At 38.7% G+C, this 13,590-nt stretch overlaps 1 protein-coding gene across 1 annotated transcript; it reads left to right on the top strand.

Moving 5' to 3' along the window:
• Positions 1 to 7,219: 7,219 nt before the first annotated feature.
• Positions 7,220 to 9,416, top strand: LOC110798892 (pentatricopeptide repeat-containing protein At1g62930, chloroplastic-like). The gene is made up of 2 exons (XM_022004089.2): positions 7,220 to 7,433; positions 8,230 to 9,416. Exons 1-2 carry the CDS (start codon positions 7,220 to 7,222, stop codon positions 9,414 to 9,416), a joined length of 1,401 nt encoding a protein of 466 aa, XP_021859781.2.
• Positions 9,417 to 13,590: the final 4,174 nt, after the last annotated feature.

Raw genomic sequence — 13,590 nt, 5'->3', positions numbered from 1 at the left:
ACTAGCCAAACAGATTCAACTTATATCACATTTGAGTAAATAAACCTATATTCACTCAAATCCATGTGAAATAATAAAGTCATAAAACCTTTCTTTAGCTTTGAACTCTATCGTCTAGGCGTTCTAACAATAGTTCATATTCTTTGTTACTTTCAACAAGTAAGACTAGCTTGTCTTAAGTTGATATAGAAATCAACCAACTTTCAAAAGTCCATCAAAATAGAGCTTATGAATGTTAACTTGTTGATATGGTCTAAGCAACAATGCCAAAGATTTAATGGAACTCAAATCAAGGGTTTGATTTGAACCTAGTAAAGTTCTTTAAAGAGTTGTTTGTTTTAATCAAGCATATTGACTCAACCAGTAATTGACCATTTCATTCAAATAAACAAACAAACAAGCATTGTTTTTGTTCTTCTGAATGTGAGTCTTTCTGTGTTTGAAGCAGAAATTTAGGTACGCTGATTATGGAACAAAATAGCCATTAAGTTCCAGCCTTTGAAAGGACTTAAAACAAACTAGATGACCCTACAACTAATGTAGCATTTCCATGCTTCATTTCCCACTTGTAGGTCATTAGTGTATCCTAGCTTCCATTGTTTGAGTTATTACCGAAGTAAGAACCTCAAGCGGTATATGATACCAAGGAAGTTTGATTGCTAGGTCACTTCTCTTTAAACATTAACTTTTAGGTAGAAACGGAATCGTAAATTTCTTTCATTTGTTCCTCGTTTTTCCTATTTCTTGTACCCTTTCTTATAGTCTTAAGAATTGAATTCTTTAGTGTTGACTTTTATACTTTGTTAGACATGTCCAATGTCACCAACAAGGTTCTTTACATTTAATTTATGTTGAATATTAAGTTTCAACTAGATGATCTTACCAGAAGCTTCTAAAGTTCTCTAAGCATCGATCTATTCGAATGTCTAGGGACTAGACACATTCGAGAATTAAATGGACAAAGATATTAGGTTGTTAACCATTGGTAAAGCTGAGCGTTTAAGCTCAATGCTTTATGATCTCAAAACTACAGTGTATTTTGAATTCACAAGCACCAATTGGTTTGCCATTCGAATTTGATATTCGAAAACAACCATAAAAGTCGATATAAGAAACGTACATTTTAAATTGCTCACTTTCTCTCTTTTCCGTGAATCGTTCTTGGATTCACTACCAATCGAGGAAATTTACTGTTACCTTTCTAAAAGGATTTATTGCAGTGCAAGATATTTAATTATAAACAATAATTAAAACATACATTGAAGCATGCAAAGTCTAAACATTTATCATGAATAATAACTTGAAATTAAAGCAACCATGCAATTCAAACAAGTTATTAGCATTTTATTCGATTTTATTGTTCCGGCAGGTGTGAATAAAATGATTCCAAGATCCTAAAACCATTGAAGAATTAAGCACAGTTTGTCGACTCAATTCTAAAACATTTTAGGTAAGCAAAAGCCTTTTGCTAATAGTCTAGAAACTACTCTTGGTTGATAGGTACGTCTAAGAACTTATTAGGAAAACCTATCGATTTTGCCACGACATAAAAGGACTCCTTACTTATATCGTTGAGTTTCACCAAAACTAACATGTACTCACAATTATTTGTGTACCTTGCCCCTTTAGGACCAATAAGTAACACCTCGCTGAGCGAAAACTATTACTAGATTGATGTAAAGGATATCCAAGCAAGTGTATATTTTGGCATGGCACCTTATAACTCAATTTTTAAGTTTGGAACTTAAGGCTCTTACTATGTTGGTTAGATTTTAAGTGAACTAAAATCCTTAATCATGCAACATAATCAAGCTTTTGATCTCATGCATTTTTAAGACATATTTAAAACAATAAATAACTTAAAACATGCATAAGATATTTGTGATCTAGTATGGCCCGACTTCATCTTGAAGCTTTGACTTCAAAGTCCGTCTTGAAAATCTCCGTGGGAGGCACCATTTTCTTCAAATAGGATAAGCTATAACTAATTACAACTATTTGATGGTACGCAGACCATTTTGAATTGAAAAATAACTTTGGTGCTTTAGACCAATTACATTCAAATTAATGGTACGCAGACCATATTTTCTATCCTATTTGGGCCATACTAGTCACTTCATAACCTGCAAAACAGTACATATACAATATATACCATTCACCCATTCATTATTATGAATGGCCCACATAGCTGGTTAGTAAAACACATTATGCATCACGTAAACATTTGCAGCAATTAATCAAGGGCACCAATAATCTACCAATTATTCAGTCCTTATTAATTCTAATCGAGTTGTTTTAACCTTAAGGATTTGTAGACCTAATCAAGAGTTTATGACTAAAAAGAGCTCCCACTTAAACCAATAAATTCATATGCTTTACTAATTTTAAACATAAAATTGTATTTCTAGTCTAACCGGAAACATACAAATTTAATTAAAATTTAAAGCTCATATAAATTTATAATTGAATCCAAAAATTTAATTTAATTTCAGTCGCATTTAAATTAATTCATGATTTTAATTTTAGTAAAATAATTAGAATAAATTCCATTTATTATAATTATAATATTCAAAATTAAAATCCAAGAAATTAATTCAAATTATTAATTTTAAAATTAATTAAAATTACGTGAACTGAAATTTTCAAATTAAACATTCAAAATGATCTAATCGTAACGCAAACACCCTACGCGTTGCACGCCCATGGGCCGTACGCACACAGCCATTGCTGGCCATGTGCGCGCAGCCCATGCGCTCGTCGCATAGCTGCTGCTGTCCTATCGCAAGCCTCCGCACAGCGCCCCATCGCACGCGAGCTATCGCTCGCAGTGCGCGCGCGCGAGATCGCTCGCTGGGCGCGCTGGCTCGCTCGCTGTGCGCGCGAGCCATCGCTCGCTGGGGCGCGACATCGCTCGCTGGGCGGGCGACATCGCGCGCTGCGCGCGCGAGCCATCGCTCGCTGGGGAGCGACATCGCTCGCTGGGCGAGCGACATCGCGCGCTGCGCGCGCGAGCAGTGCTGGGCGCGGCGCTCGTGGCACGCGAGCTTGCGCTCGCTGCGCGCGAGGCTGCGCGCACTTGTGCGAGGCAGCGCGCGTTGTGGCGCAGCTCGCTTGCTGCCCACACGCGACTGCCTTGGCTCGCCCTTCGCCCACGCCCATTCGTTCATTGCTCGTGGCACACGACACAAGGCAGGGCTGCTGCCTTGTCCTCGTGCACTACGCCCTTGCTCATTGCATTCGTGCCGCACGGGCGACGAGCTCCCTTGCTCGTCGTCGCATGCCCGCATTATACAACACCCCTTAAGGGTAACACGAAGCGTCCATTGCTTCGTGCGTGCAAGTTATTTGAACGAATCGCATAAAATTTAAAATTTATATTTAAAATTAATGACAAATTAATAAATATTATTAATTTCATAATTTTAGGGCGAAAAAATCGAAAATTTATTATCCAATTGATTTCCGATTGATATGGATTCAAGTCTAGGTCATAAAAATTTAAAATTTATCGTAAATTTACAATTTTTATGGTGGTTTTTAATCATAGGTTTCTAATTAAATTACAATTAATTATGAAAATCAAATTAATTCTAAATTATTCTAATTTTCAACAAATTAATCATAATTACAAATTAGATTGCATAATTAACAAGACTAGGCATTCAAACTTGTTAAACATATGCAGTAGGTCAATCAAAAATTCAAGATTTATCAACAGGAATCGCAAATATTTAATTTAACATCTTAAATTTACGAAATTTTGCATTCGAAAAACTAAAACCTTCGAAAAGTCATAGTTAGGCTTCGAATTTGAGAATTCTGGGTTCGGCAGAAAAATACTATTTTTGTCAAAATTTTAGAATGCCTTTTACATGCGGAATTGACACAAAAATCACTCAATTCGGATGAGTAATGAATAAACTGCCGAAAAACTGCGTACATATAATTAAATAAACGCAATTTGCAATTAATTAACAATTACGAAAATTAATCACCCCTTTTAATTCTTGCAAATTTGTAATATTTAACCATGTTCATGCAATTTAGATTATGAAAATAATAAGGGGCTCGTGATACCACTGTTAGGTTATGATACATATGACATTACATAAATCATGCGGAAACAACCATTAACCCAGGACAACATATTATTTACACATAATCATTTAGCATAGTTTAGATGCATACTCTTTGTTGCGTGCCTTCCCTAGCTGCGCCCGAACCGAACAAGAACAAGTCTTTAGGACTCCAAGTGTCGTCCCTCCGTAGATAGTCCACAGCACGTCCGGATCCGCCTTAAGATTGACCAACTAGAATCGCCCTTAAGGTTCTAATATTTTCGGTTAGGTAGGCAAGAATATTGGCTGATTTTTCTGCTTAAAAATCTTAGTTTTGAATACTTGAAACTCGTGTGTAAATAATGACCCCTAGGCCTTTATTTATAGAGTTATGGAAAAGGAATCGCAATCCTAGTAAGATACGAATTAATTGAAATTAGAATCCTACATGAATTCTATTTAATTAATTTATCTAATTAGGAATAGGAATTTAATCATACACTAACTCTTGCAGTTTTAGGAATCACGCATGAGCACAAACTCACACACACACACGGCAGCCACTAGGGCTGCCCATGCGCATGCGAGCAGCAGCCCATGCAGCGCGGCCCACGCATCCGTGGCCTTGGCGCGCGCTGGGCTTGTGGCGTGCGTGCTTGCTGGGCGATGGCCCGGCTTCGTGCTGGGCCTTCGTCCGGCAGGCCTCGTCCGATGCTAATTCGTACGATACGCTTCCGATTAAATTTCCATTTCCGGAATCTATTTCCGATACGAACAATATTTAATATTTCCGATTCCGGAATTAATTTCCGTTTCGAACAAATATTTAATATTTCCGTTTCCGGAATTATTTTCCGATTCCGGTAATATTTCCGATTCCGACAATATTTCCGTTTCCGGCAATATTTCCGATTCTGGTAATATTTCCATTTCCAATAATATTTTCCGATACGTACCATGTTTCCGTTTCCGGCAACATCTACGACTTGGATAATATTCATATTTCCGATACGATCCATATTTCCGTTTCCGGCAATATCATCGTTTCCGGAGTATTCATTTCTTGCCTATGACGATCTTAGCTCCCACTGAAACCAAGATCCGTCGGTTCCGAATATTCATAGATGGAGTATTTAATGCCATTAAATACTTGATCCGTTTACGTGCTATTTGTGTGACCCTACGGGTTCAGTCAAGAGTAAGCTGTGGATTAATATCATTAATTCCACTTGAACTGAAGCGGCCTCTAGCTAGGCATTCAGCTCACTTCATCTCACTGAATTATTAACTTGTTAATTAATACTGAACCGCATTTATTAGACTTAACATAGAATGCATACTTGGACCAAGGGCATTATTTCCTTCAAGAGTAACCTAAGACCAACGTGCACAAACACTAACGGCTCGTTTGGTATGTAATTAACGGGGATAGAGATAGGGACAAGAATTGGGACAAGGAATTAAACATGGGAAATTCTCTACATTTATCTTTATCCCTTGTTTGGTATAGTATTGTATATATATTCATGATAACATAACAAATTTACTATGTTGTCCCTTTAAAATGGTAAATTTTAATAATACGTACTCTATTTTACTCTGTAACATAATAGGAGGTATAAGGGTATAAAATGATCCCTTTCCCTCATTTCTATACCTGCCCCCCTCCCCCCGGTACATAATATGGGGGATAAGGGGTCATTTTATCCCTATCCTTATCCCTCATTAATCATGGTTTCCTTATAAACAAACATGAGATAAGAGTGAAAAAGGATTAGAAATTAATCCTTATCCCCACTCTTTATCCCTCTAAACAAACGACCCGTAAGTCCTAATCATAAGCCAAGAACTCATCAAGGAACAATGTTTATTGATAGAGAAGATGCACAAATAAATCTCTCACTAGTCACAAAAACATACATACATACTAAACATACAGTCATACATACATATAAGTAACTTCTTTTTTAAGAAAACTTTTTTATGATAGCATCTTCTTCTGACTTTACGGCCATGAATTGCTTGTATTTCTTTCTGTTTTTTTCTTGATGGATCTGAGCTATAGTCCCTATCATTTTATCCCTATCCTTATCCCTAAGTGCATGGAATGAAGTCTTGGCCTAATGGTTAAGGTTGAAGGCATGTGTACGATAAGTTTCAGGTTCAAATCCTCACTCCCCACTTGTAATTTATATAAAGTTTGTATGACGCATCTTCGGACCAAAGCCGATCATCTACTAAATGGACTCTGGACTTTGGAGTACCTATTCAGACTAGGCCTTCGGGCCTTTTCCTATATCAAAAGGTCGGTCGAGAACTTGAGAGTTTCATTTTTCTACATAAATCTATTTGATGATCTAAGGGACAATTTGAGTTACCCGTTCTCATTTTAAGGTGTGCATCTCACATCCTCACGAGATCTCGATGCTTTAAATTTATGATGTGGACTTTTTGTATTGTGATTATTTTTAAATATTAGAGGGAAAATCTTGATTCCCGGCCAACTCTAATTTGTACGATTTATAAGTTACGTAACTTTAAATGAAAAATTCAATATCATACCTCAATTAAATTATACTTTATATTTATAAATTAGTTAAAGCTTAATATTTGAATTTATTAAATCGTACGGCCCCTACTCACTAATCACTAAATGAGGCATAAGTGTTAAAAATTCATATATATGAAATACGGAGTACATAATAATTGATGTTTTTGGGTTTACAATTCTCGTAACTCTTTTAAATTATATTCCATCTGAGCCTCTCAAAACCCTAGGACTAAATGACTAAATCTCCATAGAAAAATTAAGAGTCCTACTAACTCTAAATTTCCTAAATCTTTGAAATATTATCGTGTTTATTTGTGATATTTTTCACAAACCCTAAACCTTCGTGTATACATAAAAGTACAACAAATCACACAAAACGGCCGTACTCATCAAGATGTGGCGAAACATAGCATCAAGATGTTCTTTGATGAACAGAAGTTCAAAACCAAAACCAAGATTATTACTTTGTTTGGAAAAACCTCCGATTCAGGTAAACCATGGATCCATGAATTCATCATCATACTATCATTCACTTGTTTCACCATGGCAGAATCATCATCATCATCATCCCAAAATACAAGTACCCCTTCAAAGTCACACATTCATGTCCATGTCCGAAACTGCTGATAGATCTGATACTGATAATAATGATAAATTAACATTTGAAGAAGAATTGTATGACAGTGCTTATACATCTGATTCTGATGCTGATAATGATACTGGTAATGATGCTGATAACGATGGTGAATTGACAATTAGGCTCTATTTGGTTGAAGGGAATTGGAAGGAAAAGAAAGGAAATGAAAGGAAAAATAACCTTTCCTGTATTTGGTTTTAAATATTATATTGAAAGTGGAAGGAAATGAAAGGAATTGAAAGGAAAGACTCCTTAAGAAAAGTTCCACTTTCCTTTCCTCCCAAAATTGGAGGAATTTGCAAGGAAAGGAAAACCTAAAATTTATCAACAACAATATCCAGCGCCTAAAACTCACGTTTCACCGCCAAACCTCCAATTTCACACTAATATATAAAAACCCACCGCTTCTCCCTCACCTCACGTCCCTTTCTTCAACCTCTGCTTCATCCCTGCTTTATCTCTGCTTCAGACAATATCGATCTACAACCGCTGATAATTGAAAACAAACAACAGAGTTCGAACTAGACCATAATAGTTCTCATGTGAATTCTAGAGCATAGAAAATGCTTATAGTTTGTCTCTTGTGAGTTGTGAGTTAGGCGCCTGACTATTGAAGTAGAACTCGTGGCAAATCCTTCAATTATTTTCATAGATGAACCGACATCAGGGTTTAATGAACAGCAGATATTGTGATGAGAACAATGCCATATTTGAAGCATTATTGAGCAGGTTATGCGAATAATAGTTAAAGTAGTAAAGTAGAATGCCGATGATTAGTTTTTCTTTTAATTTTTTATTGATTTTTATTTCCTTTCCTTTCCTTTCTCTTCCCTTTCTTTACTAATATTGTACCAAACATGGGATTACTATCATTTCATTTCTTCAACCAAACATGGGAAAGTATAACTTATTTCCTTTCTCTTCCCTTCCTTTCCTTTCCTTTCTCTTATTTTCTTCAATTGATAACAATTCTGTTTCTGTAGATTCAATCCTTGAATCCCGTGATAATTGGGATGTGCTTCTCAACATTGATTTCTTTTGTCGGATGATTACAAACCCACCTGAAGAACTTTCTCACCTTAATCAATTTAAGTATTTCAATTGGGCTCTTTCTAGAGATGATTTCCAGATCAATGATTCATTGTTAGATGGTATCACCTATATTTTAAGAAAAGATGTTTTAACAACACCAAACCCGTGGCACTGTGATAAACGATGGTTGCATCTCTCATGGAATCTTGTCAAAAGCGGTGGTGGTGGTGGCGGTGGCGGAGGCGGCGGTGTTGTTACTAAATTGCGCAACAAATTGATTAAAAACCTCGGTGAGGAGGAAGGCAACATCCACGGTATTGTTAGTACTAGAATCCTCAACAAATTGATAAACGCATTTGGGTATTATGGAGATCACGAATCTGGAATTGAGATACTTAACAAGTTTCCTGATTTTTACTGCAACCCAGATTTGAATACCTATTCAGGTGTTGTATATTGTGCATGGGGATGTAAATCTGAAGACTGGGAATTAGAATTTTGCCAGGGAATTGTCAAGTATTTACAGGAAAGCATCAAAATTGACAATCGAGTTGATGATGAGAGTGTTTGTTATATAATAGACCTGTACTGTAACCTGGATAAGCCTAAACTGGGTTATGCAATTTATGAAGTTGCTAAACAGAAAATTTCTACAAAGTGTTTACATGAATTGATACATTGTCTTTCAAAACACGATGAAACTTTATGCTTAGCTGAGAGTATTGCAGTTGATTTATTAAGCTGTGAAGCTCGTAAAAACGCAACTTCTGCATTTTCATCTGTGATTCTGGGTTTGTGTAGAAAAGGCGACATAGAAAGAGCAAGGGGAATTGTCATACGAATGTTATTGTCAGACCCGTTTCCTGAGTTTAAAGCCTTTTACCATGTCATCAAATGTTTATGTGCATCTGGAAATATGGAGGATGCATTGTCCCTGTTAAAACATAAGGAGAGACTGAGTGGGGGAGTTAAGCCCGAAGCTTATGGTGTTATAATTAAGGGTTATGGTAGGATGGAACAAGCTAATCAAATGGCTAAAACAAACATTGTTCAGGATGTGGATGTGGATGTTGAGAAGATTAACTCACATGTGAGTGTTGAGAAGATTGATCCGTTACAGAATTTATTTAGCAGTTAGATTTAGTTCAGGAGCATTAAGTTAAGTTAAGTTCAGTTTAATTTAATTCAATTCAACTTAATGATAATAATAGTATATGTTCCGGTGTTGAAGCGGGTGAAACAATGGGCTTCGAATGAAGGCCCTTTTTGTGTGTGTTGAAGATCTTGCTAGCTAGAATGTATTGTGTCCGAATCAACCTGCACAATAAACAAGTTACTAGCCTCGGGGGTGTTTCCGAGGAAAGCCCCTCCGATGCCTAAGTAAGAACGATGCTCGGATTCTAGAGAGAGAAGTTCTCTAGAAGAGTGGTCTTAAGGCGTGAAATGGACGTACCTTGGTAAGTGAGCCATGACGGCTTATTTATAGTGTTCGTGCAATGATTGCCCTTAGGTCATTTATTGCAAGTGGGCCTTGGGCCTTGATTGGTGGCTGAATAGCCTTTTGGACTGTAGTGGGTTTGATGTTGTTGTTGTGAGTCTTTGGGCTTTGGACTTTATGGCCTAATTGGTATTCAATTGGGATCCCAAACAACATGCCCCCCAGACCCGGCCCATTTAGGAGTAAATGGGTGGGTTTCCAGCTGTCAGAAGTCGAAAGGGTTCCCTCTCTTTTTTCAAAAAGAAGTTATTTTTTGCATTGATGACAAGTGTGTTAGGTTATGATACATATGACAATTCATAAATCATGCGGAAAAACCATAAAAGCCCGGAATACATATTATTTACACATAATCATTTAGCATAGTTTAGATGCATACTCTTTGTTGCGTGCCTTCCCTAGCTGCGCCCGAACCGAACAAGAACAAGTCTTTAGGACTCCAAGTGTCGTCCCTCCGTAGATAGTCCACAGCACGTCCGGATCCGCCTTAAGATTGACCAACTAGAATCGCCCTTAAGGTACTATTATTTTCGGCACTTTTAGGCAATTGTGTGACTGAATTTTTCTCTCAAAAACTCACTTTTAATACTTGAAAAAAACTCGTTGTAAATATGTGACCCTAGGCACCTATTTATAGAGTTATGGAAAAGGATTTGGAATCCTATTAGGATACTAATTTATTTAATTATAATCCTACTAGGACTCTAATTAAATAAACTAAATCTTTTAGGATTAGATTTAATCATATGACGAATCCCGGTAGCCTTAGGATTCGAGTAACACACTTCGAGTAATACGCTAGCACCGCACGCAGGCCTTGCGGCCCACGCACAGCGCCAGCCCACTCGCCGCAGCCCCGTGCGCGCGCCCAAGCTTCGGCTGGGCCTGGCTTTTGCGCTGGGCCTGGTCGTATGCTTGGCGTGTGGTTGTTGCGCTTGGCTTGCTGGGCGATGGCCCGGCTTCGTGCTGGGCCTTCGTCTGGCAGGCCTCGTCCGATGCTAATTCGTACGATGCGCTTCCGATTAAATTCTCGATTCCGGAATTCATTTCCGATACGAACAATATTTAATATTTCCGATTCCGGAATTAATTTCCGTTTCGAACAAATATTTAATATTTCCGTTTCCGGAACTATTTTCCGATTCCGATAATATTTCCGATTCTGACAATATTTCCGTTTCCGGCAATATTTCCGATTCCGGCAATATTTCCATTTCCGATAATATTTTCCGATACGTACCATGTTTCCGTTTCCGGCAACATCTACGACTTGGATAATATTTATATTTTCGATACGATCCATATTTCCGTTTCCGGCAATATCATCGTTTCCGGAGTATTCATTTCTTGCCTGTGACGATCTCAGCTCCCACTGAAACCAAGATCCGTAGATTCCGAATATCCATAGTTGGAGTATTTAATGCCATTAAATACTTGATCCGTTTACGTACTATTTGTGTGACCCTACGGGTTCAGTCAAGAGTAAGCTGTGGATTAATATCATTAATTCCACTTGAACTGAAGCGGCCTCTAGCTAGGCATTCAGCTCACTTGATCTCACTGAATTATTAACTTGTTAATTAATACTGAACCGCATTTATTAGACTTAACATTGAATGCATACTTGGACCAAGGGCATTATTTCCTTCAAAGTGTTGGAACTTGTTGTGAGTAGTGGGAATCGTGGGAGTTGATGCGCTTTTCTTTTTCTTATAAATACTGGACGCGATTTTCTTTTCGAACTTTTACTTTCCCTTTCTTTTCAAAAGCTCTCTCTTTTCTGGTGAATCGCTGTCTTGACATATCTTCAAATCTACGGTTTTCGGTTAGCTCTGATCTTCGGGAACTTGCTCTGTTTGCTTTGTCGGCAAATTCCGCGTCGGAAGAAGGTAACTTGCTTGCGAGCCTTGTTCTTTTTCTTGCTTTTCCGAATTCTGCTCTTGTTCTTGCATTCTCTTCTACTCCTCCCTCTGAACCCTTGATTTAAGCTCTTCAGCCATGGCCAAGGATAAGGGTAAGGGTAAGTTTGTTGGTGGTCCCTCTGAGGAGAGGGGAAATTTTCCCTCGGAGAAGGCGCGAAATTCTTCGAGGGGTTGGACCTCGGAAAAACCGGTGAAGATAGCTTCGGCTGGTTGGGACGCCTCGAAAGATGGCGTTGCTGGGGGATCTAGTGGATCCGAGCGTGCTGCTTCTGGTAAGAAAGCTGGTTCTTCGGGTCACCGCCAGTCGTATCCTGAGTTTCCTGTTCACTGGACTGAGGCTGATCCGAAGGGCAAGCTTGCTCCGATTTTGCATGAGACCACTAAAATCGATGGTCCGTTGGAGAAGTCAGTGAATGGTAACTGGCTGGTGGAGGCGAAGCTGGGAGCCTATCATCGGAGAGCTGAAGAGCTGTATGGGATCCAGCATGCCTTGGGGTATTGGTGCGAACTTCCTGATCAGGAGCGTCCTCGGGTGACCCATCCGCCGAGGGGTTTCATTTCTGTGTACACCCATCAACTGGAAAATGGTCTTCGTTTTCCTCTAGATCCCTTCATTTCCGAGCTTCTGGTGTCGTACAACATCAGCTTGGCTCAACTCACCCCCAAGTCTATGCGGCACATCATCGGATTTCGGTGGGTGTGTGATTTTGTGAACTTCCCTTGTTCTGTGGCTGTCTTCAGAGACCTTCATGATCTCTCCTTCAACCATGCCTCCAAGGGTGATGGGTATGGTTGGTGGACCATTGTTAACAAGAGGTCTCGGAAGAAGGGCGAGCCTAACTACATCACCGCTTATCCGTATCTCAGTTCTGACCATAATTGGAAGACGGAATGGTTGTTCGTTCGTGTGCCCACGGATCCGAAGCATCCCAATTTCTACCGCCCTCCAAAGTGGTTTGTAACGCCCGATCTGTTAGGTTATGATACATATGACATTTACATAGATCATGCGGAAACAACCATTAACCCAGGAAACATATTATTTACACATAATCATATAGCATAATTAGATGCATACTCTTTGTTGCGTGCCCTCCCTAGCTGCGCCCGAACCGAACAAGAACAAGTCTTTTAGGACTCCAAATGTCGTCCCTCCGTAGATAGTCCACAGCACGTCCGGATCCGCCTTAAGATTGACCAACTAGAATCGCCCTTAAGGTACTAGAAAATTCGGCACTTTTATGGGCAAGATGTGTTTTAATTTTCTCTCAAAAAACTCACTTTTGAATACTTTGAAACTTGTATATAAATTATGACCCCTAGGCCTTTATTTATAGAGTTATGGAAAAGGAATCGTAATCCTAGTAGGATGCGAATTAATTGGAATTAGAATCCTACATGAATTCTATTTAATTAATTTATCCAATTAGGAATAGACATTTAATCATACACTGACTCTTGCTGATTCAGGAATCACGCATGAGCACAAACTCACACACACACGGCAGCCACAAGGACTGCCCATGCGTGCGAGCTGTAGCCCACGCAGCAAGGCCCACGCATCCGTGGCCTTGGCGCGCGCTGGGCTTGTGGCGTGCGTGCTTGCTGGGCGACGGCCTGGCTTCGTGCTGGGCCTTCGTCCGGCAGGCCTCGTCCGATGCTAATTCGTACGATACGCTTCCGATTAAATTTCCATTTCCGGAATCTATTTCCGATACGAACAATATTTAATATTTCCGATTCCGGAATTATTTTCCGTTTCGAACAAATATTTAATATTTCCGTTTCCGGAATTATTTTCCGATTCCGGCAATATTTCCGATTCTGACAATATTTCCGTTTCCGGCAATATTTCCGATTCTGGTAATATTTCCATTTCCAATAATATTTTC

The sequence above is a fragment of the Spinacia oleracea genome, chromosome 3 (genome assembly GCF_020520425.1).
Source record: "Spinacia oleracea cultivar Varoflay chromosome 3, BTI_SOV_V1, whole genome shotgun sequence".
NCBI lineage: Eukaryota > Viridiplantae > Streptophyta > Magnoliopsida > Caryophyllales > Amaranthaceae > Spinacia > Spinacia oleracea.
This window is presented reverse-complemented; position numbering and strand designations above follow the sequence as displayed.

Coding starts and splice junctions, on each gene's coding strand:
- LOC110798892 (XM_022004089.2), top strand. CDS start 7,220: ATGTCCGAAACTGCTGATAGATCTGATACTGATAATAATGATAAATTA. Junction 7,434..8,229: donor AAGGAAAAATAACCTTTCCT/GTATTTGGTTTT, acceptor CTGTTTCTGTAG/ATTCAATCCTTGAATCCCGT.